This window comes from Apiospora phragmitis, assembly GCF_038363925.1.
Source record: "Apiospora phragmitis strain CBS 135458 chromosome Unknown utg000002l:1.0-5516284.0:1.0-5523493.0, whole genome shotgun sequence".
NCBI classification, from domain to species: domain Eukaryota; kingdom Fungi; phylum Ascomycota; class Sordariomycetes; order Amphisphaeriales; family Apiosporaceae; genus Apiospora; species Apiospora phragmitis.
Window position 1 is genome coordinate 2119377 of NW_027117400.1, and position 24823 is coordinate 2144199.

Consider the following 24823-nt stretch of genomic DNA (forward strand, 5'->3'; position numbering starts at 1 on the left):
CCTCCTCACATATATTCCAAGTCAGGCAGTGAAGGCCCTCGAAGTGGTGGTAAAACGACGAAAGCCTCCTATGTAACTATCCTCTCGAGTGCGGCTCAATGTTTATGAGATCTCTGTTGTACATGCTCGGTTTTTGCAGGCCTCTCGTACGTATGAGGACTGTTCACCAGAAGCGGGACTCGAAGCGGAAGTCCAAACTATCCAGTCGACTTGTGACCATCTCGCCTACATCCGCAGCAACCCTTTCTAGGATTTTCCGAGCACGTTCGGCAGTGGTGGAATCTTCGGCGCCTATATCTTCAATGCAAGCGAGAATTTTGTGGACACTGCCGTCTGTATAGGTGCCGTTTGACAGTACGTCTCTGCGGTGGTTTTCGACGACAGGCGCGTCGTGGAAAGCAGATTTGCAGTTGCGCAGCTTTCTCGCAGCCATTTGGAACGCTTCCGCTAATGTCCACCACGCAAGTTTGACCTGCTTTTCGGCCAAGAGAGACCATATATCAGTCATGATGAGTTCTCGCCTTCTCAAGTGTTGCATTAGAACTGTTACTTTTGTTAGATATATCCCAGAGCTCATGGACTGGCCGCGACTTACTGCGGGAAAATGGATCCCGAGGATTGTTCAGCCTGAACTCTCTTCCTTCCCATGCTAGCACTCCAAAAACCGAGGGGCGCTTCTTAGATTTAAGCAATTTGCATCTGCGGATGAAGTGTTTGCTGGCAAGAGCGAACATGGCCCGATGCCTGAACACTATACTGAGTTGTAGCGCACATGGCCACTCCAAGGTACCCAGGCTGGAGGGTACCTTGGAGGTTTTTGCAGCCTTTCCACTTTGAACTCTCACCACGAGGTCAGATAGATAACGGTGGGCCCAGTCGTCGACCATGTCCATTACATTGAGCTTGCAAGCCCTGATCGGGAGATTCAACACACTCGCCATCGACACGCCGGAGAGGTCTGGATTTATGTCGTGGACAAGCCCCAAAATGACCCCGAGAGCCTCGAATTCGTACTCATTGAACTTGCGTCGCAGCTTATCGACGTCATTGGCCGTCTTCTTCTTTTTGGTCGACAGATTGTTCCAGGCCGGGCATCGTTCTTCTATAGCTCTTGGCGACAGGGCCAGTAGATAGGTATTTGTTCCGACATCGACGGTAACGTAACGAATATTTGGGCCAACGGCAAAACATATCATATGTTTCATGCAAATTTTGCGGCATGAAGCTGGCCGCAATATGTGTGCGCGGAAAGTGGGTGTCAAGGCATGGCTGTCAGCAATGGCGCCACTGCTACCGCTGCCCATCCCAGTCTGGTGATATCACAAAGCGTTAGAGTTGTATCTTTGAGGTCGTAGGGCTTGGAAGGCATATGGCATGGGCGGTAGAAAAAAGCTTACTTCATCAGCTTGAATCTTGGCCTTCAAGATACCGTTGAACAGCGTCTTGCGAAGGGGAGGCGCATGCTTGTTCCTGAAGTGTCTGCGCTTCCTTTTCTGCAACGATGGCATCCATTTTCCCTTGTTGTATGGATTGACAACAGAGAGTAGATAGATTGGCGAGGGGGCTCATAGCAGCAAAGAAGCTGAGGTCTGCGTGAGGTCTGCGAGGGAAAAGTTCAGCTAAAGGAGGATGTGAATATGTGTGTGAGTGTATGATGGGGTTTAGATGAATGTATCGAAAGGTTTTACAAGACTAGATTGAGCTAGATACACCAAAACCATTATAATCTGAGCTACGGGAAGCTGCTTGAACAATCAGATTATTTGACAATATCAAGGTCCTACTGAAGCTATGGCCTCCTTATCCCGACCACCCCAGCAAACTCACCGCCGTACCCAGCATGAACGGCAAGAATGACCAATGCCTTAGCTCCTCGCCCCCTATGACCGCGCGGCTGATGAGCCCGTCCGAGAACGCCGTGAGGCACCCGCAGAGCGTGACCCAGCCGAGCAGCTTCCGGTCGCCGCGATACCACGTCGCGAGCCCGACAAGGCCAAGCGCCACATTGCGCACCGCCTCCCGCCGGATCAGGCCATGGACCAGGACCCTCTGAATGGCAGTAGTAGTGGTGGCGTCCGGCCCAGCAGAAGATTCAGAAGGCGAGGGGAACCGCCAGAGCTCGAGGGCACTGCCGGGCCGGACGAACTGGCTGATGCCCGTAGCCGACAGCATGAGACTAAACGCGACGGCTGTGTTGGGCAAGAGCGACGAAGAGGTTGGTGAAAATGAGCTGGCCATGATGTGTGTTTGAGTGGGACTAGCAGCCTGGAAATCCGTATGGCGCAACTTTCTGTAACTTCGAATTACGATGCGAGTTCTCTCAAAACAGGTGTCCCTAGTCGCGACGTACGTTTTCAATGGGTGCAAGGCGTACGGCGATGGCTGACAGGCTGATAAGTTGACGTTGAGCGGCTGCAAGCACACGCTGCTGGCTGATGGGCCATCCATCCCCTGATCTAGGCTGAATCCGGATTTAGCGACATGGTCTAGTAAACGAGACATGCAGTAGAGCAGCCACATGTATAAACCGACCGTTGGAAGTCTCGGGTTTTGCTCCCACTTCAATTTGCTTAATGCTAACTACCTGATTATCTAACTCGGCGGGACTGGTCCTGCTCCAGGAGGGGAGGACACATAAGGCGGGAACCGAACTCTCATGGCCCAGTCGGCCGGGACGATTTAAGGCACCCCCACCGACCTCAGCTTGAGTCGTCCGGCGCCCATTTGATTGTACTTCGCATACTGGCCGATCTTCACGTCCACCGCATCCGACGTCGGAGTCTTCGCCGTACAACGGCCGCCGGGAGGGAAGATGACGTCCTCCAGCAGTGCCCTGTACCCCGCGATCTGGTTCCTGCATGACTTCCAGTCGGCGCTGTAAACCGCCAGTTGGTCCATCGATGCTGTTGTTCTGCTGTCCTGGACAGAAAGGCGGCCGCTGCCGTCGCGGGAAGCGGTCTGATCCTGGTGCGTCCGCGAGCGCGCCATGTTGGACATGGCCCAGCGGCCTGCGTCGGCGAAGTCCTCGACCAGCGAACTCGCAGCATAGACCGTGGGGACCTTGGTGTCGCTGTCGTAAAACTCCTTCCACTGGAAATCGGGAGTCAGAAATCCAACCAGTAGAGTAATGCCGTGCTCTAATGTCATTGAATGGGTACAGATTGATGGACGGACGGACGGAGGAGGTGCGATACAAGCAATGACATACCTCTGGCAAGCTACTAAGCTTATATAATTGATAGAGGTGCTGCTGAGATCCGATAACCGCGTCGAGTATGTGGCTGAACTCGTGTACGGCTATACCGAGACTCATTGCCGACAGGAAGACGGTGGTGGTGCCCCTGGTCTCAGCAGCGATACCCGGCCTGATCTTGTAATAGCTTTCGGGCGCCAGTATAACTTGGGCAACGTGCTGGCGCATACCCACGGGGATCCTACCCAGGATCTAGGCACGAGATTGTTAGCAGCATACCCAGAGAGAATCCATCTCAAGGCATCAGATAGGTAGACTTATTACCATCATAGCTTTACCCCAATCGATTAGAGAGTCAGTATAGCGGCATATAGTCCATGGGGCGTCGCAGTCGCTATAGTAGATGTCGCGGGCTTCAAGTCTACTCATGTCCAGAGTAATGTCAGTGTTCTCGGGGTAGGCATGGCAGACAGCCGGGACTATGCCTGGACTCCACGGACGTATATTGGGCGGATCGTATTGGTGGCCAGGGAGATCGCGAAACAAATCGTACTCCTGGCGGGCCTCGAACTCGTTATAAGGGGGGTTGATCGCTTCGGGGGGTCCGATTGGGCGGCATGGGCCAGCGGCAGGAACAGGCGTACTGCTGTGCCCCAATTGAGGGTGTAAAGGTGCATGCTCCTGGAAATGTATACCCCCTAGCTGCGATATGGCTGAGTTACTCCTCTTGACCGAGTCTCACACTTGCGACTGATTGAAGAAGAATCAGCTTGGGCTGGGTTTCATTACCTGAATTCCATTCTAGAGAAGACATGCTTGACCTTTTTGGGGTGCTTGTCTGCTAATACTTGGTAGAGTGGCTTTCATTGTTTGCGCTGTCTGCTCGTTTGGGTTGCCCGTCAAGGATAGGTCCACTGACCCCTTTCCATACCTTGCCATGTTGTTTGTGATCTGTACTATGGAGAGGCAGGATATCGTAGAACGCCAGCTTTGAACATTGCTATTCCAAAGAGACAGAAATAGAAGATCCAGGTTGGTGCACAACTGTTCCGGAAACGGCCAGGGCCAGGGCCTCCTGTGCTGTGTTGGCTTCTTGGAATGTCACAAAACCACCAACAGCACAATAGTTTGCCGTCTCCAATTCGCACACTCCAACACACCTTGGCCAAAATGAAGCCATGTCTGCTCTTTAGATCCATAACCATACAAAGGGCTTGACCACTGCCTTTTACGAACGCGGAGAACACGGGATCACATGGGCACCCCGAGAGGTCAGGGAAGGGGGGGAAAGCTGTTCAATGCACGCCACATCTTGGTATTATTGTTCAACCCCATCCTCTGCACCAACAAATGATTCTAAAAGAAGCTAAGTACACAAACGTCGTCGTAACCAGACATGCATGAAACTACACTAACAAATTCTCAGTGTGGTCATTTCTCCTGACAACATTATTCTCTAGAATGCAGCAGCCAGGAAAGCAAGCATAGAAATACCCGCGGCCGCTCCACTAATGGCAATGCTGCGGAAGCCGGCGCTCTTGGCATCGCCAGATTGGGAAGGGCTGCTGCCAGTGCTGGATCCAACTCCGTCGTTGCTACCGGCGGTGTTGCTAGCATCGTCACTCAGGGGCTTGACAGCAAGGTTGGTAATAGCCTTTCCGTCCGTATCCTTGATGTCGTGGGTGACCTTGTAGTCGGAGATCTTAACAACCTTACCAACGGGCTTGGGCTTGACACCACCCTCAAGGATCTCCTTGGTGTTGGGGGGAAGGACAGGCAGGGTGAAGTTATTGTTGAAGCCCTTCTCCTTGATCAGGCTAGGAGAGCACTTGGGGGGCTTAACCGCGTTTCCGCTAGCCTTGACGCTCTGGACAGATTTCCAGTCAATCTTGCTGTACTGGTCCTTCAGAGTGTTGAAGTCAGCCAGGAGCTTGACGCTATTATCCTTGCCGACATCAGCCAGACCGAAGTTGTTGGGCTCCTGAGCAAACTCGTAGACGACACCGCCAGAGAAGACGGGGGTCATCTGCTTTCCATAGATGGTGCCAATCTCGGTGAATATACGAGGGGAAGGCGTGTTGCAGCCAAACTCGGAGTAGAAGATGGGGACGGAAGAAGACTTGAACATGTCGACCAGCGTGTTGTATCCAGACGATTCGAAGCTGGCATCAGCACACCAAGAGTAGCTGTTCAGGGCGAACATGTCAGCCCGGGACATGTCGTCCTTCTCGTCTTCAATGGAGCACTGGAAGTAGTTCCAGCTGTCCTCCAGGACGTCACGGACGTCAGCAGCGGAGTATCCCACAGGGATGGGGCGATCGGCGTGGTTCTTGATGTACTGCTTGAGATCACGGGTAACAGCACGGATGTACGGAGGAGCAGTGCCACCTTGCTTCACGTTGGAAATAACCTCGTTTCCGGAGAAGAATCCCAGCAGGTTGGGGTAAGACTTGAAAGCCTCGACAATGGCGAAGGTACGGTTGAGGTAGGTATCGTAGTATGAAGTCCAGGGCTCCAGACTGTTGAGCGACTCGCCAACGAGGGGCGAGTTGACATCGATAACCATGTACATGCCAGCGGCGTTAAAGATGCTGGCGCATTCGTCATGGTTCAGGTTGGGATCCAGGTTGTAAACGCGGATAGTGTTGATGCCCAGAACCTGCATGAGAGCGGCATCACGCTTGCAGACGTCTCCATTAGAGAGAGGGTCCTTGCCGTGCTTAGGGTCGTATCCTGCGCTGCCACCAATCTGGTAGGCCATGCCCACGATCTGGAAGACATCGTTCGTCTTGGGGTTGACAAACTGGTTGCCCCGAGCCTCAAGGGCAGGGACAGCCGCAGCAATGGTCGCGCCAAGGGCGACGAGAGCAGATTGGAGCTATGAAAGAGACATGGTCAACAGGGATTCAAGTATATAGGATGTTGTTGTGGTAATAGATGACGAGGCAATGTAACCTTCCACCTAGGACTTCAGCAAGCCTGCCGATACGTTGCACCCCATGCAGGCTCGCCTTCATCCTTGGTGATTGTGGTTCCATTCCATGTAAGCTTGCTAATCGGGCGGTTGACGTTGTCAAGGCCGATTGGCTTGACATATCACCCCGCGGGTCGCCCAGCTGAGGTAAGACACCTGGGCAAGCGGGTTCGGGTGGTGGTATCTCGACATCAACTGCAGATTTGGTAACTTACAAGCATGGCGAATGTTCGCTGACAGTGTTGCTCTGTGGTATACTGGAACTCCAAAAACCGGTGGGATGGAACGGGCACTTATTAACAGACAGTCTCGAGTCTTGTCGTCACTACGATGGATATCGTGTTTGCCAAGTGGAACTTTGTTGTTCGTATCTTCGCCGTTCGGCCAAAATACCAGGTGGGTTTCTCTGTAGTCGACAGCGAGCCAAAAACGAGGTCCAAAAATAGCTATAAGTGGTGCACAGAGGGAGTGACTGGAAAAGAGAGAGAGCAGAACAGAGGCAATGCTCAATCTTACAATAAATGGGTGGCGCCAAGGAGGGAAAGAAAGCCGCAGGCAAAAAAAAGTATGACCCAAGAAGGATCCAAGTCAAGAGTGAAAGAGTGACTGCTGGTGGTCAAGCAACTGGACAGGAAACAAAGTTTCGGGACGACACGATGGTAAATAGCAAAGCCAGGCTAGGGCTATTGGCAATAGGGAGGGAGCCATGCTTATTACTAGTCGGCAGGCACCCCCCTCGACACCAGCACCTCCTGCGACTTGTCGCGACGGGATGCAATGAGACGAAATGGGGTCCTGACGCTAAGAGAAGCGTAGTGGCACACCGTCGGATGGTTGAACATGGGTGAGATGGATCGCTACTGGCCTCGAATAATTGGATGCTCCCCCCGAGCAGCCGAATGCAGCAGCTTCGTTCCGGTCTCGTCTCTGCTCAAGTGGCCAGGATGCTGGGTAAGTGCGGCCGAGATGGCAGCCAGTTCATCCACTATCCATTGGGGACAAGGGGACCATCCTGAGCATCCACTGCTTGTCCTGTTCGCAAGGCCGTGATGGTGCTCGGGTGGACCGCCGACTCCACGTTTGAGATTGCTTGGCTTGTACTGAAAATATTCTTCATGCCGCATTTTGATTGCGCTCCATCAGGGATATACTGGGTAATCCTTTCGCCTTCTACCCGTCCTTCTAAAACTAATAATGCAGCTTTTTCTGATATCCATCCCTATTTGTCGATCTGCAAACGGCAAGGCGCCAAAGATAACCGTTAGTGCAACGATGAAACTGATATGGACATGGACCGCCCAAAGAAGATGATCCTGGCGAGAAGGGCCAATGACATTGGAGTCGCAGTGCAATCAAGCATCCAAACCCCATGAAAGATCCAGAGAATCCTTCGTTTTTGATTCTCTTGATGCTTGGCCGATAACAACCCTGATGTGATGAGGGCCACTTGCAAACAGAATCTTTACTCTACCAAATGTATTGCAGCCCAAAGAATTGCATTAGGTTGTCAAAGTAGTCAAAACGCGCCCCACGCATCAATCCTACCAAGGAACCTTCAGTGGCACGAGATGGTTGTGCTGCATGCTGTCCCAACTACCAGACACGTGCACCCTCATCATTGCAAAAGCCCGTATTCAAACCTTTAGAAGCAGGCATTCACTTACCCTTACCATGATGCGATCAATACAGGTCTGCCTACACCTGTCATGGTGACTCTTGGGATACAATACGATAGTTGGACAGTAATTTGCGGTTCACGAGTGCCTCCCGAATTGCAGCGCACTTCAGCTGGCGGCTAGGACGGGACCCATCCATACGAGATCCTGTAGTATCTCAGAGAATGGGTGATAATACCGAGGTGAGGTCGAGAGGACAACATCATAGCATTCTGATTCCTCGCGCGGAAAAATGACAGAAGATTTCTGAGAAGATCTCGCGATCCCTACTGCATCTCGCGGCACGAAGCATATGCAGTGCACAAACGACGTCAGTGGTTGTCGGTAAACCCTGCATGCAACATTGCAACGGGAACATGAAACGGTCGAGAGCAGGGAGTCAAATGCAAATTGTGTCAATCGCAATGCTCGTGGCTAGCAGACTGGAGCGGCTGGCGGAGAGTGCTTCTTACTTCGGCGGAGGTTTAATTTTCAGGGGGGTAAAACGCCTAAGGGGAAAACAACTGCCCCTCCTCCACCTCCTGTTGCCCCTGTTGCCAATGGAAAGCCGGGAGAGCAAGATGCCAAAAGCGAAGTTCAATTCCTTTCTCCACTACTTGTGAAAACGCCCAGGCGGGCCACCCGAACTCGAACTCCCTTTGCCTGCTTGCTCTGCTCACCATGTTCACCTTGGTGGATTAGCTTGGCGGATTCGAAACAAAAATGCTCACCTCACCGCCCACGGTGGTCGGAACGCTGAAGCCCACCGGCGCCGAGTTTCTGCCAGCACCGCTGGTGAGGCGCCATGCCGCCAAAATGTATGTAATAAAGAGGACCGTTACCGGCTGAGTCACCCACCATCTCCAGGACCGTAGGATAGATTTTATGAAATTCTATCTCCGTATGCTTCCCCGACTCCGTCCACTTTGTGCCGGTGCTCCTCCACGTCTCTCTACTACCCTCCCATCCCGCTCAATTCCCCGCCTCGGTAGATTCGCAGGCACAATGGCGCCAAGTAGGTTACCCCCCTTCCCACCCCCTCCAACCCTCCCCCCTTTAAAGCCCTCGACAGCAATTTTCGCGGCGGTGATTGCGCGCAAGAAAACGGTGACAAGTGCGCCCGCCCCGCGCTGGCTAGACAGCGAGCGTGCGACGATGCCAAAGTATTAGACAATACTGTGTCCCTGCTCCGTCCACCTACCACAACATGACGGGTTCTACAACCCACGAGTTCTCTGGCGCGCACAAGCATGTAACTAACACGCACAACCCCCGCAACCACAGCCGGCCAGCAACAGCAACCCACCGACCGCCGCCCGCTGGTCATCTCGGGCCCCTCAGGCGTGGGCAAGGGCACCCTCTACAACCGCCTGTTCGCGGCGCACCCGGACACCTTCACCCTGTCCGTCTCGCACACGACGCGCGCGCCGCGCGCCGGCGAGGAGCACGGCACCCACTACTTCTTCGTGCCCATGGCCGAGTTCGAGGAGCTCATCGCCAAGGACGGCTTCGTCGAGCACGCCAAGTTCGGCAGCAACCGCTACGGCACCTCCAAGAAGACCATCGAGGAGCAGACGGCCAAGGGCCGGGTCGTGGTGCTGGACATCGAGATGGAGGTAAGAAAGATCCACATACCTGCCCGCCCCCCCTTTTCTTCTTGCGACGATAGGTCTTTTTAGATAAAGAGAGAGAGAGCGCGCGCCCTTGCTGATTGTTTCTTCTTCTACACAGGGCGTCAAGCAAATCAAGGCATCCGGTATCAACGCCCGCTACGTCTTCATTAAGCCCCCTTCCTTCGAGGCGCTTGAGCAGCGCCTCCGCGGGCGCGGCACCGAGACCGAAGAGGCAGTCGGCAAGCGCTTGGCCCAGGCTAAGGTCGAGCTTGAGTACGCTGATACACCCGGTGTTCATGATATCCAGATCGTGAACGACGATCTGGATAAGGCTTACAAGGAGCTGGAAGACTACGTCTACAAGTCCTAGAAGACGGGCAAATGACAATGCACACAAGACGAGGGCTTTAGATGTGGTTCAATTAGTCTTAGGCTTGGTATAAAAGTGAAGGCAGCTCCTGCGCAATACTACAAGGAAATAATAAAAATGTCTCGGACTCTCCAGTCTGGAGGAAATACTGCTTGCTCTGCTTGCTTTCCCAACACATAACATAACAAAGCTTGAACAACCCCAAATTTAGGCCAAGTGGCCATGGATATCTCTCGAATGTCGCCTCTCTTCCTCTTTAACACTGTCCCAGATTTATTAGACACTTTCTGGACTATAACTTTTGTGGTCCACTATCAATGTCTTTGCACGTAAACCGTCCGTGGCGACTAGTCGCAGAGTCATAACTGGAAAAAGGCGATCTTTCTGCCTCCCATGGCATGGAAGTAAACGAAGGATACCTCAGAGAATGTGTGTGGCCAATGAGGACAATTAGTAGCCGTTCATGGTCATGCGGTTCGAGTTCCTGCTAAGCTCGCGATCCGCGGCAGGGCTGATAGGTCGGCTGCCATGGCCCTGCGCGCTGCTCTCCTTCAGGGCCAGCAGTTGCTTGGCACGGAAGGTCTCGTAGTGGATCTGCGAGGTTGTCTCGATGAGATCTTGCAGATGGGTTCGGAGCAGGAAGTTTCGCAGGTAGACGAATTCGCAGTGGTTCTCGTCCTCGACGTTGATGACGCCCCACCGGTTCTGGCGGCCACGAACCTGCTTACCATTCACGATGATGGACTTCTCGGAGCCAACAACGGCAAAGGGCACAAGACTCTGCAAAGATGGTTAGCAAGTAAAAGCAACAAGCGGGCAACGGCGGAATTACCTTGATCTGTGTGTTAACAGAACGCTCCTCATCGTCCAACTCCTCGTTGTCGTAGGGGTACATCTTAAGGTTGTGGAAAGCGAATTCCTCCTTGATGCGCTCCTTGAACGCTTGTCTCTCCTCCAAGGTCAAGGAGTCGGCCTTGGCAATGACGGGCACGACGTTGACAACATCGGACAGCTTCTTCAGGACGACGATATCAATGGGCTTGAGGGAGTGGCCGGAGGCTGGATGAAGAACAAGCAGGCGTGGATACGCGTGTCCTGGATGTATCGCTCACGCTGAGCAGTGAGTTCCTTTCGCAAGTACGCGGAGTGCTGATCCTTGATATACTTGACGATAGGGTCCCAGCAGCGGTCGTTGTTGACGAGGTCTCCATAACCGGGGGTATCAACGATGTTGAGTCGTAGACGGACACCGTTCTCCTCGATGATGTGCGATACGGGGTGGATCTCGGTGGTGGTGCGGACGGGCTCATCGGGCATCAGTCTACCCTTGGAATCGATCAGGTGAGAAGCGAAAATGGTGTTGATCAGAGTTGACTTTCCAAGACCAGTCTGGCCTGAGAGATGGATTATGGTTAGCTACATCGCTCAACTTCTATAGACGTGTTCACTCTGTCGCCGCAAATGATTTGCGTCGACCAGAATTGGTCAAGCAAGGGTAACAGGTTGGTACAACTCACCGACGCAGATAACATTGAACTGGAAACCTCTCTTCAAGAGCTTGCGCTCGATCTGGGAGGTGATGCTGTCGAAACCGACATGGCTGTTGGGGAAGACAGTAGGGGCGGCCATTTTGTCCGTGAACTGGTAGGATGGAAGTGACTGTATTAGGGATGATGAAGTCCAAGTCGAAGAAGTAGTTCTATTCCTGATCCAAGAAACGGCCTAGGGACGATTAATTGGATAGTAGTAGAATGAATGAGCGGAAAGGGGGCAGACGCGAAGTGAAAGTGGAGTTCGGTAAGGTTGAAGATGGGAAAAGACGAAGTTAGTTGACACAAGAGATGGGTTAGAAGAGTCTCCGGAGTGAAACGAAGGCGATGCGAGGCCCGAATTAACGCTGTTGAGAGTTCCTGCCGTAGGTTTTCGCAGAACTGAACTTGAAAGTTGCAACTGTCAAAGACGAGGGTGATTGACTTCGGAATTCGTGTTCACCTGGTCTTGCACTCTTCGCTCTCTCAGGTACGACGGGTACCAAATAACACTAATTTCCGCTGCAAGGTAGGGGAATAATGGGATGGGCAGGTGCCAGATGCGACTTATCGGGCTGGCTGCTAGTCTGTCGCTTCTCCTCTGCCGGGACGCCAACCGTGGATTAAGGGGTCGAGGGCAGTTGGGGTTTTTTGATTGGCTGAATAGATGTCTGTGCACCAGACCAGTCTGAGTTTGGAGAAAAAGAACGGGCCAATTTCAAGGGTCGCAGTCGCCTGATGAGTTGATTTGCATTGAATGAGCTTTACCTAATTGCGCGCGCGCTTGAAACTTTTTTTTTGATTTGGCGCAAAGGGTGGCCCGGCCAAGGTTGCTTTGCCCAGGGGAGCTACTCTGGAGCCCATAGCACGGCAATCTAAAACCTCTTTCGCCGACATTCTCACGTGGAGCCACCATAGACAGCAACGACCGAATTCTCGTGCGCCGACGCGCGACTGCACCCAATTCGACACCCATCGTCGAGAAAGAGGCACACAGACGACAGTTACAGAATCAGCTGAGGGTGGTGCATTCGACTCGCTCAGCATGGCTGCGATACAACAATTCCGTTTCGCTTCGGCGGTATCTTCGCTACTGCCCCGGATGACCTCTACGACATTTGCATCCTCTTTCAGGTCCGCTCTTCTCTCCTCACAGCAAACACAGCAGGCGCCCTATCCGACATGGCCGTCGCTAGCTGTTGCGATCCCTGCTGCCATCCAGAGCATACCGGGTCTGCTGGGTGACATCTGGGAAGGCATTCTCAAGGCTGTACCCAAGAGCAAGGTCTCGCACATGAAGAAGCGACACCGACAGATGGCAGGCAAGGCCCTCAAGGATACGATCAATCTGAACAAATGCCCGGTATGCGGCCACACGAAGAAGATGCATACCTTATGTCCACAGTGCATGGGCAGTAAGTTGATCCAAACAGACCCGGCTTCGCTGGGCGATTGGATGCATAGCTAACAATGCGACAGAAATTCAAAATATGTTTCCCCAACACATCGGCGGAGAAGAAGGTCGACCACGCATGAGCGACACACAACTCGTAGTGTCAGATGAAAGGGGATACATATTGCATCGGATTGGCGTTCAAGGCCGGGTTATAAATGGCCTTTTTTTTATTCATGGTTGAACGTTCTGTACAAATCAAGTGTACCATGACCGAGCACTGTATACTATATGTACATGCATATCATTATTACGAGCTATCGCAGCTTATGTTAACCCGAGGATGTGTTTTCTGTTATGCTGCCCTTCGTCGACGCTGCTCTTCTGACGTCCAAAACGGCCCATCTTTTTTTCACTTGATAAGTGATGCAATGCGACTTCGCCCGAGCTCTGAACGTGGACCCCACCAAGTAGGGAGAGCAGGGTCAACATTGCTTGCTGGAATAGCGAGAAGGCGAGTCGTCGTCCATTGCCAAATGACGGAATATGTGCGAATGGCTCGCGACTCCGGTACGCCATACGTTTGGGTTGAGCGAACGATGTCGCCCGCCTCGCAAGGGTTTGAGCGAGCCAGCTCTGCAGATGAGGCAGGCCAATTCAAAGAATATGAGAAATGACAAAGTTGAGTATGCCCTAGAATGCTGTTCAAATCGCACTGAGCCACGTCACTCAACCTGTCTGGCAGGGCGTCATCTATGCAGATTGTCAGGAAAGCTGAGGATTAGTTACTGGTATGCCTTTGGAAGAGGTCACATAGGTACTCATCGTTTCAACTCGGTGAAGGTGAGGAGACTTGCGTTGATTCATATGCATACATGTTGAAGTATAACTAATGTTTTGTTTTATTTTTGGCCAAGTCCGTGTAAAAGTGTCCAGAGAACATGCCCCTACCTTTCCATCTAACATACTGACCTTCAAATTTCAGCCAGTTGATAAAAGCCTAGGTAAGCAAATACTGCTTAAGCAAATTGCTGACGTCCCCCCGCATGACGACCTCTGAAGGCCTGCCTGATAAAAGCTAGATAAGTGCTCCATTCTGACCGCATCTCCCAGACTCATCCATTTGTTCCAGTCTGCATACTCCTGATACTCTAACAAATTTGGAATGGTCTACTTGTTGCACTATTCCAGCGGAACAGGTCATGTTGCCAGCACAGAGAACGCAGCAGGAAGCCTGGAGGAAGCTATTGGATGACAAGCAAGCACAGTTCCGGACCTCAAACCCCAATACTTTCAAGCTGGTTGCTTTCGATGATTTCTCACGATATCTGCAAGAGATCAATCAGACGTCCAGTCGGCGGTGTTTGAGTCGTTTTATCAGTCGCTTCCAGAACCAACTAAAATATATCAAGTCCTTTGAGCGAGCTATATCAGCCTTCTCTCAGACCAATGACGCAGCCTCGTTGCTTTGGGGCGGGCTCCAGGTCATCACCGAAGTACGCCGGCTTCTGGAGGCCCCTCATTTGGCATCAGACAACTGACTTGCTTGCATTTCCCAAGAGTGCCATTAGAAAAGCGGATGTCACCGAGGGTATTTTCGACCTGCTGACAAGACTCGCAGAGTCTTTGCCTTTCTTTGAGGATGATGTAGCTTTGTACCCTGACGAGCCCACTCTGCAATGGCCACTACGAGACATATTTTCCGAATTTGCCTGTTACTGTCTGAAGATGAGCCAGTATCTGAGCTGGAACCCCTTGAGTATGCTATCTGACGAAAGAATATCATTGGTCGATGAGAGAACGCGGGTCACTGACAGGCTGTTCAGAGAACGCGGTGGCGTCCATCTTAAGCTCGACGCCCGAAAAGAGCCTCAAGCAGGTCCAAGCCAACCTCACCAAATGCAAAGAACAATTCGATAGAGAATTTGCCCTCTTCCATCGGCGCCAAGTCCGCCGGGAAGCAATGGCAGCCTTACAGCCCCAAGAACGACAGGCCAGTCAAAGCTTTCCAATACCGGTTGCAATTCCAGCCAGCCCAAGCAGCTCAGTCACGAGCATCAAGTTTCCCGTTGAAAGCGGGCGCCCGACAAGGAACTATTACTTCCAAGGGCGCTCCGATGTACTGCACATGATCGACCAACTGTTCGCTGTTACCCGCTCTGACAGTCCGAATCAAGCTGCAGCTGGTTCTGAATGCTGTGTCATTCACGGCATGGGTGGCGTCGGAAAGACGAACACGGCCTTGGAATATAGCTACTCCTTTGGCCACCAATACCAGGCAGTATTCTGGGTCCAGGCCGGGACGTCCGTTGAGCTCACCAAGTCATACGAAGCCATAGCCAACAAGCTGCGGCTCCGGGATGCTCTCACACCGCAGAGTAGCGCGGGAGACTCTCAGGATTTGTCCATCTACAGCGGGGTCGAGCTCGCTAGGGAATAGCTTGAGCAAACAGGTAGACAAACCGCCATATGACGCTGTTTGACCCTCGTTGTGGATGACAAGCTAATAATCTGGCCTTTGTGATAGAGAGACCGTGGCTTCTGATATTTGATAACGTTGATGGGGTCCGGAGTATCGAGCCTTTCATCCCTAGAAGTAGAACTGGGAAGGGTTCTATCATCATTACTACACAACGGCCTAACTTGAAGCAGATGACCGCTAGGTTCCATCGATTACACCTTCGCAGCTTCGATGTGAGCGGTGGAGCCAGAGTACTTTATCGATACCTCGAGAGGAGTCCGGAGAGCGATTTGGAAACAGAGACGGCCTCCGAGATCTCCCAGTTTGTTGGTGGGTTGCCATTGGCTCTGGCTGTTATAGGCGGTTACATAGACGTTTCCGGTTCCACACTCACAGAAGCTCTGGTTCATCTCAAGAAATCCTCTAGGGTTTGGGCGACAGACCTGAATCTACATTACGTCCAAGATTACGATAAAACGTTTGGAACCGTCTTTGATATTGCAGTCCAAGAGCTTGGGGGGACGTCTAAGAAGCTACTGCAAACTATGGCATTTCTCAACCCTGATATGATACCCGAAGAGTTACTACTCGCTAAGGCCAATGGCGAGTCTGAGGGGCTGATTGGGAATGATGATGAGTAAGAGCTGACGAATCCGGCCTAGAACAGTTTGATTCTGACATATTCGAAAGATTTGCCTCCGCTACGGACGAACTCAAGGTGCGCCAACTGATCAAGCGCGAACGGTCTGGCTGCGATACCTTCTATATATCGATCCAAAGGACTGTTCAGTTGAGTGTTCTACATAGTATGAGTGGAGATCCAGACCATCGCCTGGAAGTGTTCAACCAAGCTTTCGAGTTCGTCAAACGACAGTTACCTCGTACTTCGCGCATTCGAGTGCCCCAGCCGCAATTTTTCAACACACTCGTGACTTACGTTCCTCACGTTCTCAGCCTTCATACCCGTTCTTTATGGCCAGAACCACGAGTACCCCTCCCGATCGACTTTGCCATGACTGTGGCAGATTGCGGAACATTCATGATGTATCAGCGTTTGGACATCGAGGGTAAGAAAGCCCTGCAGACAGCAAAAGAAATCTTCAATCCGCACGGCTATGACGAGACGAGCCCCATTTTTGGAGACACCGATAGCTGTCTCTCCTAGATTTGTGACAGTGCTGGAGTCTCAAGCAGGGCGGAAGGCAAACGCTTGAGAGTCAATGCCGCGAAGATTAGAGCGCTCGAGTACGGCAGCATTGCACCGGAAATGCGGACTCGAGACGACGAAATACGATTCTACAACTCGAAATCATCACTAGCCGCCAATATTCTTCAAGAGGAGAGCGGGGCAGAAGAATTCATCAGTCTCATGGAGGAATGCCTCCAGGCATATAATCGCTGGGCCACTGAACAAGAGTATCCCTTCGAGCATTCCAAATACTATTCCTGTGGTGCCGGTGCCTTGGAACAACTTGGGCGAACAGAAGAGGCTCTGTCACTTCAAAAGCGGGCTTGCAAGCTTCAGGAGATGCATAGCGGTCCCTACGGCCACTTGACTCTCTTGCATTCCTTTCATCTGGGTAATTCATACTGTCTGACCGGGGACACGACAGCTGCACTGGAGATACATAGAAGAGTCCTAGAGAACCGCCAGAAGATCTACGGTAAGACCAACCCTGCCACCATGGAGAGCTATGCAATGACAGGGGCAGTGGCTCTCCGGGCCCAACAGCACCAGCTGGCAAAGTATATCGCAACGTTCTCTAAGCAAAACTTGCCGCTAACTCATGGCTTACGGAACTCCTTTTGAAATGTGTGGAGGTGAGTAGCCGTCTTGAATGGTGTGAGGAGGGGATAGCGTCAGCGCAGCACAGGCTGGCTCAGGTGTACCGCGTTCTAAGGGAGACGGATGAGGCAGAGAAGTATCAGAGGGCTGGCTGCTGATGCCACTCGCGAGAAGTTTCTGGACAAATACCCAATTTATTGGGCGGAATTGGAGTGAGTAACTCGGTAGTACACGACCAGATGATCTCAGTTGGGGCCGGGCGCCTGACAACTGGATATCGGTATTTGTCACTGCGCGAGCAGGCTGGTGGTGTTTAGACCGCCCCCTTGAACTTGCTTTGTGTATATGCTCCGTTCATTTAATGGCACTTCAACCATTCAGCATCCCTAGCTCCAGCATTGGCATCTCAATGAACAGGAAATGTAGGATCGGCTCCCGCCTGTGCCTGGTTGGTAGCTGTTTAGTGCCTGGAGGTCCCTGCCTGAGGTGATCAATTGCATGCGCCGACCCAGCAGTAGATTGTAGGTAATATGGAAAGCCTCGTTACTTATAGTCATAATATCTTATTGATGAAAATTGTAAATGAAATATCGCTGTCTGTAGCAGGTATTCTTTAGGATTTTGCCTGTATGGCATTAGACGAATCCAAGCATACCTTCATTCTTGTTGTGAGGTGAAGTCATTTCCATGCCCTTTTGTCCAGGTCCCACAGATTGCCCCACCAAAGCTTTCCCATCTACATTATCACCACCATCATCAAGAGAGGAACACAAGCCCCGCAACATCTTGCGCGTCTGTTCTCCGGGCCAGCAATATGGTATGGATTTTTATTCCCGTATCTTGAGATTTCATGTCACTAATGTCATATTCAGTCCAAACAATATCTTACCGCGCATACGGTGGACAACGGTAAGCTCCTAACTTTGTTGCCCCGCCAAGAGAGAGGCTCTGTGTGGCATTCTGGTCCATATGCTTACTGACTTTCTATAGCCCATATTGCCAATATCTTTGCGATCGCCGCTACGAAAACCGCCGTCCTCTCCGCCTCCGGCTCCTCCTGTATAAACGTACATGCGACGAACAAAGATGCATACCCTCTGGTGCAGTCCATCTCGAATGCGCACAAGCTAGGGTGCCACCACTTGGCCGTGTCTCGCGACGGAAGAGTCGCCGCTTCGATAGGCTTTGCGGGCGAGCTGAAGACATGGAAAATTTCAGATACGGGCTCCGGTGATTGGGAGCCTTATGTTGAGGTCGCCAACGGTGGCGAGACGAATGGTGAGGCGTGGGCCCTTGCGCTGAGCGAAGACGGCTCCGTACTGGCAACAACTACTCACAATGGCCGGGTTAATGTATGGCGGTTGAGGGATGGTTCGAGCCAGCTTGCGCAACAATTTGAGCCAGGCTCCGTAGTCACAAGCGCCTTTGGCATGTCGATTGATATAAGCCATGATGGCAAGTACACGGCAACTGGCCACGAAAATGGGGCCGTCTACATTTACAACAACGAGACGGGTCGGATTGTATATCAGCTACCTGGTAAGCAAACACATCGGCAGCTCAACCAGGCTTTGTACTGACCAATTTCTAGGCCTTGCGAAGCCGGTTCGCGCCGTGGCCTTTTCCCCAGCAGGAACTAAGCTTGCGGCTGCTGGAGACTCCATGACTATCGAGCTCTACGATCTACAGTTCGGCGAGCACGTGGCCCAGTTCACAGGCCATGCAGCATGGATCATGAGCATCGACTGGAGCGATACGGGCGAGTATCTTCTCAGCGGAGCGTACGATGGGAAAGCTAAGGTGTGGTCCATCGACAAGCAAGCCTGCGTCGCCACCCACAGTGAGACGGAACAGGCACTGCTCAGCGTCAAGTGGTTACCAAAGACGGGGATGAACGAGATGTTCTGCACGGCTGGCGCGAACAAGAGTTTAACGTTTTACCGCGAAGCCACAGGCACCGCCTAACGACCGCAAAGATATCATCACATTGCATTACTGGGCATGGCGTTCATAAGATGGCTCCTACATGTATGGATGGAAAAGGGACTGTCCACTTCAATGTTGCATTGTATTGGGTTCAAGTTAGAGAGGGGCATGGAGCATCAATCAACTTCCAGTCGTGAGCAGCTCAACCGGCTGGCTCTTACGATTTCGATCTAATCTTTCTTCGTGGCAACAAATAAAAACCCCAACATGATAATGTACAGCCAATTAAGTAGCTCATTGGCACTCCTTACATATAGATTGTCTCAATCCGAGTGCAAATACAGCTCCTATGTTCAGAATCTGGTAGAGCAATCTGTGGCAGCTAACAAAGGCGTCACGTGCATTCGTACCTTCCTCGCGTTGTCCCTCCAACTCTGGTCCGTTTCCCCAACTTGCCCCAACGTCATTGCCATCTCATCCAATTGAAGGTTCCCGCACCCACCCACTTTTCTTATTAGGTCCCCTGCGTCAATCCATCTGTGACGGAGATCAAACCGTCGCAAACATCATTAGAGAAGCATTCTTAATATTTGCGCATTGGTTACTCGTCTGCATACACAATTGATCCCAAAACCGCAGAATTGTCTTATCAATAGTAGTACTATCATCGCCATGCCTGCCACACGCCGCAGCACCCGCTCCTCGTCGCAAGCCGGCGGAAAGCAAGCGACACTGTCCTTCCACAATCGAGTGACCAAGGCCGTCCCGAAATCGAGCAAGAACCTCGTTTCGTCTCCCTCCAAGCAGTCGCCGCTCTCCAAGCACGTCATATCAGCTTCGCAAGAAGAGGAAGAAGCCCAAGCAGAGCCCGCCAAGGAAGACATTGTCATCGACGATGCTGCTGCCGAGTCTGAGCCGGAGGAGCCGGAGGAGCCTTCGCCGGTAGCGGAGAAGGAGGATGAGGTCGTCGAGAAGACCGTCGCTGAGCTGCGTGCAGAGACGATCACCGGGCGCCAGGTGGACCAGTATTGGCGCAAGCTCGAGGGCGAGCGCATCGCCAAGAGAGTGCACCAGGAGGATCTGAGCCAGGCCGAGAAGGTCTTGCGGTATTTCGATGTTAGCTCGCAATACGGTGTAAGTACTTCTTCCTCGGAGAATACTCCAGCCATATTTCTTGCATAGTCTGGTCTTACTGACTTCAGCCATCCTAGCCTTGCGTCGGAATCTCACGTCTGAGACGCTGGCAGCGAGCAGATAAGCTCGGTCTTAACCCACCACCAGAGGTTCTGGCCGTCCTCCTCAAAGAAGAAGAGAAGGGAACCAAGGGAGTCGAGAGGGCGCATATGGACACCATACTGAACTCCACGGCCGTTGGCGTTTCTTGAAAGGCTGAGCAAGGTGTTTTCGACATGACAAAAGGCCTCGGGCTACACGCGTTTTGAGGCCACAACGATCTTGATATCTACGAACTGAACGTGCTTTGCGCATATGGACTTGGCTTGCTAAATGGTGTTCAGGAGTTTGGCTTTCACGTAACTCTAAGATAGAGGGTTCCATCACGAGGGGCTTTTAGGCTCCAAACTGGGTTTCGGCTTGTACAGTTAGCGATCACGAGGACATGCGTATTGATTCAAATAGAACTTCTGTTCATGCCATCCAAAGTGGAATGTTTTATGGGACCGATGAGAGAAGCTACAGATTCTTCCGAGTTTGTCGAGGCTTAAGGAGTGCGCCATTGCCCGAAGATGACTGGGTTGGTTACCTGTGTGTATTTCGCATATAGGACTTCGAATGAAATTCTATTTCATAATCTTGGCCTTTCCCACAAAAAGCACCAAGTCTTCTCCGGGTGGCTTTTACATTAAAACGGAGCGTAGGTATGTATATATGCTGACTCGTGCCCGTGTCGTGTGAATCATATATGTGTACAAAGTTCAATATAGTCGATGCGAAACGCACCCTGTCTCGGGATTCCGCGCTGTTAATAATAGTTCTCAATGGCAAGCCTAATGTTGTTTCAACCCCAATCTACCTTGTGCTATATAACCATACAGACTCGTGACTTGTGTTGGCCAGACAGTATGCGGGCTGGTCCTAGATTTAGGACTGACAGATGGAGGACAGAGGCATTATCCCAACTACGCAGCTCGATCTACGCGTCCGTATTTATTGACCATGGACAGAGGGCCCCCGCGATATGGTGTAGAAGTTGATAGGTCGCTGGCTATATCACCAAAGCCTCGTTAGGTTCTAGATTCCTTGGCAACTAATCATGCCAATGGGTAGGTATGTAGTCATCATCACTAGATGAACTTTCTAAACTCGATTACTCCTGTTTGTGTATATAATGCGTCCTCCTCCCCTTAGTTCGGTGGCCTCAAAACACAGCACTTCGATCAGCAGCAACACCCACAGCTTATTTAATCACGGAACATCCCAAAAGTCTACTTGCTTATTCACCAGAACTTCTTTTTCTTCCTTTCGTTAAGTCAACAAGATGCAGTTCACAATAGCTTTGCGAGGCTTCCCAGGGTCGCTGCGGATCAGATTGCGGTATCCTTGGTTGCTCCTTTACTTGCTTGAAGTAGGATATGCCGCGGCCTCTGCGGGTCGGCGATATAGTAGGGTCACTCAGATTGCTTCTGGGCGGACAGTTGGCATATGGCGGGTTTTGTAGGGGCGGGATACCTCAATAGAGGCTTGCAGGCCAAAATAGGGCTGGAAAGGGGGTTTGGACCATTTCGATTGGAGTTGATGCAGGTGGCTTCATCTCAGAGTACATAACAACGTATCTATGAACTTCATCTCCAGTAAACTATCGGTCCGTGTCACATGGCGCCTAAATGCGTTATAACATGGCCGACATAGTGTGTCTTGGATCTTGCTTAAGTTCGGGTTGACAAAGTTGCATATCACCCATTCACCATATGTTCCCATTTACCTCCTTGTCACAACCTACTAGTAGCATCAACGCGTACTTGTAGAGGTCTTATTATTCCTGTATGTGGCGCGGCCCAAAAGACGTAGAAGTACCTCCGCCAACAGCCGGGTAACTATCAGTTTTCCAATCTTCCAGGGAAGGCATATGCTGCCGGAACTGAGACACTCTGTCCCGCAGGTCTCGATGACGATGCTGTACGCCCCCTCAGATACGGACGGGGGTATCATCCTAGCTTAGAGCTAAGGCCATTTCAAAAACACTGTGATCTGCTAGTAGTCAGTAAAGATAGGCCTGGCGTTGAGCCCTGCTGACGACAACCTTCCGAGCCTTGATCGTACTCAACCAGATGAACATGGAACAGCATTTGTGTGATGTCACTAGTTTGCCAGCATATGAACCGAGAAACTATGCAGTAGGTCCTGGAAATTGGGATGGTCTAAGAAGGTCTTGAATATGGGAGGGTAGAAACGGGTTTACTGCAAGGTACCCTGCGCTATGGTTGACTACGTGTATCACGAGATCTCCAGGAGGAAAAGGTTCATGTGAAATAGCGGATGAAGAACTGGAGAATCACGTGGAAGAAGGAACAGGGCGTGGCCGATGAGCCTCATAAGAAACCAGAAGTAGAAAAACTCAAGGTATTATTGCCTGAGTCGCATATCATACCCAGGGTCGTTGCTGGTAATTAAAAAAAATGAAAAGGGGAAAAAAAATCTAAAAGCTCAGGTAGGGTATTCGAACTGCAGTCCCCTGGGTTGACCTGACGAAAGCCATCGCTGCTCCTCAGGGGGTGTGCAAGTGAATTCCTACCTTACGAAGAAGTTTTTACCACCAGGCCAGTGTGGCGAAATCCCTGCTGGTGTTGATGGAAAAGGAAAGCTTTGAGATATTTAAGGGTATCTTAATTGTTGTAGGCATTGGGTCTACCTACTGGGAGCTCACGGTTACCTCACCTTCCATATCATATGCCCGAGTCAGCTCCCCTAAGCCACCCCATTACTGGAAACCACCTGCATAACAATGAGCACTCTAGCTCAAATAGAAAGGCGAGCGACATGGAACAATACCTTTCACGCAATGACACAGGCTTTGGGCTTTCCAAGGTAAGTTTCTTCGTGGGCCAAGATTTCCATTCATGTTTCCCATCGCCAGTCTCTGGCATTTACTGAGGTCACCTAGGTAGGATGCACCCAACCGATGCACTCGCACTAGTACCAGATGCTTCGCGTACGATGGTGAGGCATTGTTTCCTTGCCGTCTGCTTCCAACTGCTTCATAGTGTCGTAGAGGAAGAAGTCAATCAAGATGGCGTTCACCTTGGCCTCTGGATGGGCTCGGTTGATATCCCTCCTAAGCAGCTCCACGCACCATATGCTACAAGCTAAAGACGGAGATTGTAAGCACTGAGAATTCATATGATCCGGGGTCTGCATCTATTACCTCGGAGCTGAAGTTCATACGAGGTCCCACTCTCGATGATATCCCCTCTGCTGACCATGGCCTGCAGGGGTGGGCTGTACCCTATACAGCCGAGTGTCGACAGGATCTGCGGCACGCGGTAGTCGGCGAACATGGTGATCTTGTCGATGTCCCGGAACTCGCCCCAGTCTTCGCCATTGAAGCAAGCCCAGACATCGGCCACGAAGATCTGAGCTCGCTTGAGTAGCCGTATGGGTTTCCGACGGCTCTCGAACTTGTGCTCGTCCCGGAAGCAATCGAAATCGCGCGCAAGCATGTTCACAAGCTCTGCGGCCGACCCATCGGCAGCATCAATGAGGTTCATGACGCTGCACGAGTATTTCTGCGGATGGGAAGTTGGTTCGAGTTGCTTCAAGGAGCATTTCACACCCCTTGCAGAGAGAAAGAAAGGGGCGAAGGACCTACCTTGTACAGCACTTTTCCTGCTTCGCGCAGACAAGTGAGGCGTTCCTCGAGCAATGGAATCTCTTCTTCGGTACATGAGCGAAAGACATGCCGTAATGACTCGAGTTTGCACTCGTCCTCGCTCTGCCAGTAGTGAGGATCGGTGATGGGAATACCTTTTAAAACATTGATCAATAACTACATCATAGGACTGGTTGCGTGAAGAACCGAAGCACGGCGCATATCGAAACGAATACACCGATGAAGAGTTGGTCAGAGTTGCACACACCTTCCTCCAAGGCTCTCTGCAACGCGGCAACGAGGCTCCAGTAGCCTGTCCAGTTCTTATCTTTGTAGTTGATAGCGAATCGCTCGTCTTCGGGTTTCAACGACCAGAACGAAAAGTTCAGCAAGTCCATGGTGAATATGAAAGCCACGGTCGATTCATCCTTGGTTTTAGGATGCAGCTCGTGTTCGGCCCAGCTGGCCGTGGAGAACCCCTTGGACTGCATTTGCGCGTGGATTATCGCCGCGGCATTCTTGCACGCCCGCATATCCACGGCAACGTCAATAGAGTTGTCATAGACATATTCGGCGCCTTCGAGGACGCCCGTCTCTGCCTCGGCCGATATGTTAAGCTTCCCCTGGATATGCTGGCGGAGGAGCTCGAGGAGCTCGGGGTCAGCCTCGTCGTCCGACATGGTCTATGATGCCGTCACGACGAAAGACTATATCCAACGGCCTATGGTCTCTGCCTTGATTCTGGCAATGCCTTATACGTAGTTGAAAGAGATGAACACTTCGTGGTTGTCGTGAAGTTGGAAGTCTGAGGCTTGAAGATGTGAAATTGGAGCCCGACCTCGCAATTTGTGGTAGCGGGTCAGAAGCTGGAGAATCAAGTCTGGTAGCCTCAACCTACTAACTTAAGTATACCTAACTAGCACGTGAACGAAACAACATGGAATATAATCATGAATATGGAATCAACCAAGTGCAGTACTGGCTACTATACTCTGTCGATTCGAAATGCCAACATATCAAGTTCATTGCACGCCTCAACCCGTATGCGTTTCCTTGCCGGTGCCTTTTCCCCTCCCCGTTACTTTTACTGGCCATCAA

At 51.6% G+C, this 24823-nt stretch overlaps 11 protein-coding genes across 11 annotated transcripts; 5 read left to right on the forward strand and 6 right to left on the reverse strand.

Moving 5' to 3' along the window:
* Positions 1 to 163: 163 nt before the first annotated feature.
* PG994_001495 (uncharacterized protein) lies at positions 164 to 508 on the reverse strand (the record flags this gene model as incomplete). The annotated part of the gene is made up of 1 exon (XM_066852904.1): positions 164 to 508. The coding sequence occupies one exon, from the start codon at positions 506 to 508 to the stop codon at positions 164 to 166; it is 345 nt and encodes a 114-aa protein (XP_066721045.1).
* A 1292-nt stretch (positions 509 to 1800) lies between these two features.
* PG994_001496 (uncharacterized protein) lies at positions 1801 to 2238 on the reverse strand (the record flags this gene model as incomplete). The annotated part of the gene is made up of 1 exon (XM_066852905.1): positions 1801 to 2238. One exon carries the CDS (start codon positions 2236 to 2238, stop codon positions 1801 to 1803), a length of 438 nt encoding a protein of 145 aa, XP_066721046.1.
* A 441-nt stretch (positions 2239 to 2679) lies between these two features.
* PG994_001497 (conidiation-specific protein (con-13) protein) lies at positions 2680 to 3520 on the reverse strand (the record flags this gene model as incomplete). Its single annotated transcript, XM_066852906.1, has 3 exons — positions 2680 to 3090; positions 3209 to 3445; positions 3518 to 3520. The coding sequence occupies 3 exons, from the start codon at positions 3518 to 3520 to the stop codon at positions 2680 to 2682; spliced, it is 651 nt and encodes a 216-aa protein (XP_066721047.1).
* A 1129-nt stretch (positions 3521 to 4649) lies between these two features.
* Positions 4650 to 6388, reverse strand: PG994_001498 (1-3-beta-glucanosyltransferase; the record flags this gene model as incomplete). Its single annotated transcript, XM_066852907.1, has 2 exons — positions 4650 to 6071; positions 6383 to 6388. The coding sequence occupies 2 exons, from the start codon at positions 6386 to 6388 to the stop codon at positions 4650 to 4652; spliced, it is 1428 nt and encodes a 475-aa protein (XP_066721048.1).
* Positions 6389 to 9029: 2641 nt separating this feature from the next.
* On the forward strand, positions 9030 to 9805 carry PG994_001499 (guanylate kinase; the record flags this gene model as incomplete). The annotated part of the gene is made up of 3 exons (XM_066852908.1): positions 9030 to 9074; positions 9115 to 9438; positions 9554 to 9805. 3 exons carry the CDS (start codon positions 9030 to 9032, stop codon positions 9803 to 9805), a joined length of 621 nt encoding a protein of 206 aa, XP_066721049.1.
* A 450-nt stretch (positions 9806 to 10255) lies between these two features.
* Positions 10256 to 11455, reverse strand: PG994_001500 (uncharacterized protein; the record flags this gene model as incomplete). Its single annotated transcript, XM_066852909.1, has 4 exons — positions 11323 to 11455; positions 10894 to 11199; positions 10638 to 10864; positions 10256 to 10585 (listed from the first exon to the last, which is right to left on the reverse strand). Exons 1-4 carry the CDS (start codon positions 11432 to 11434, stop codon positions 10256 to 10258), a joined length of 975 nt encoding a protein of 324 aa, XP_066721050.1. The 5' UTR covers positions 11435 to 11455.
* Positions 11456 to 12379: 924 nt separating this feature from the next.
* Positions 12380 to 12870, forward strand: PG994_001501 (uncharacterized protein; the record flags this gene model as incomplete). Its single annotated transcript, XM_066852910.1, has 2 exons — positions 12380 to 12697; positions 12814 to 12870. 2 exons carry the CDS (start codon positions 12380 to 12382, stop codon positions 12868 to 12870), a joined length of 375 nt encoding a protein of 124 aa, XP_066721051.1.
* Positions 12871 to 14939: 2069 nt separating this feature from the next.
* PG994_001502 (uncharacterized protein) lies at positions 14940 to 15167 on the forward strand (the record flags this gene model as incomplete). Its single annotated transcript, XM_066852911.1, has 1 exon — positions 14940 to 15167. One exon carries the CDS (start codon positions 14940 to 14942, stop codon positions 15165 to 15167), a length of 228 nt encoding a protein of 75 aa, XP_066721052.1.
* A 2621-nt stretch (positions 15168 to 17788) lies between these two features.
* On the forward strand, positions 17789 to 18939 carry PG994_001503 (WD40-repeat-containing domain protein; the record flags this gene model as incomplete). The annotated part of the gene is made up of 4 exons (XM_066852912.1): positions 17789 to 17791; positions 17847 to 17883; positions 17965 to 18513; positions 18566 to 18939. The coding sequence occupies 4 exons, from the start codon at positions 17789 to 17791 to the stop codon at positions 18937 to 18939; spliced, it is 963 nt and encodes a 320-aa protein (XP_066721053.1).
* A 633-nt stretch (positions 18940 to 19572) lies between these two features.
* PG994_001504 (uncharacterized protein) lies at positions 19573 to 20285 on the forward strand (the record flags this gene model as incomplete). Its single annotated transcript, XM_066852913.1, has 2 exons — positions 19573 to 20034; positions 20112 to 20285. 2 exons carry the CDS (start codon positions 19573 to 19575, stop codon positions 20283 to 20285), a joined length of 636 nt encoding a protein of 211 aa, XP_066721054.1.
* A 2764-nt stretch (positions 20286 to 23049) lies between these two features.
* On the reverse strand, positions 23050 to 24405 carry PG994_001505 (uncharacterized protein; the record flags this gene model as incomplete). The annotated part of the gene is made up of 4 exons (XM_066852914.1): positions 23050 to 23222; positions 23282 to 23669; positions 23726 to 23880; positions 23994 to 24405. 4 exons carry the CDS (start codon positions 24403 to 24405, stop codon positions 23050 to 23052), a joined length of 1128 nt encoding a protein of 375 aa, XP_066721055.1.
* Between the last annotated feature and the right edge of the window lie 418 nt (positions 24406 to 24823).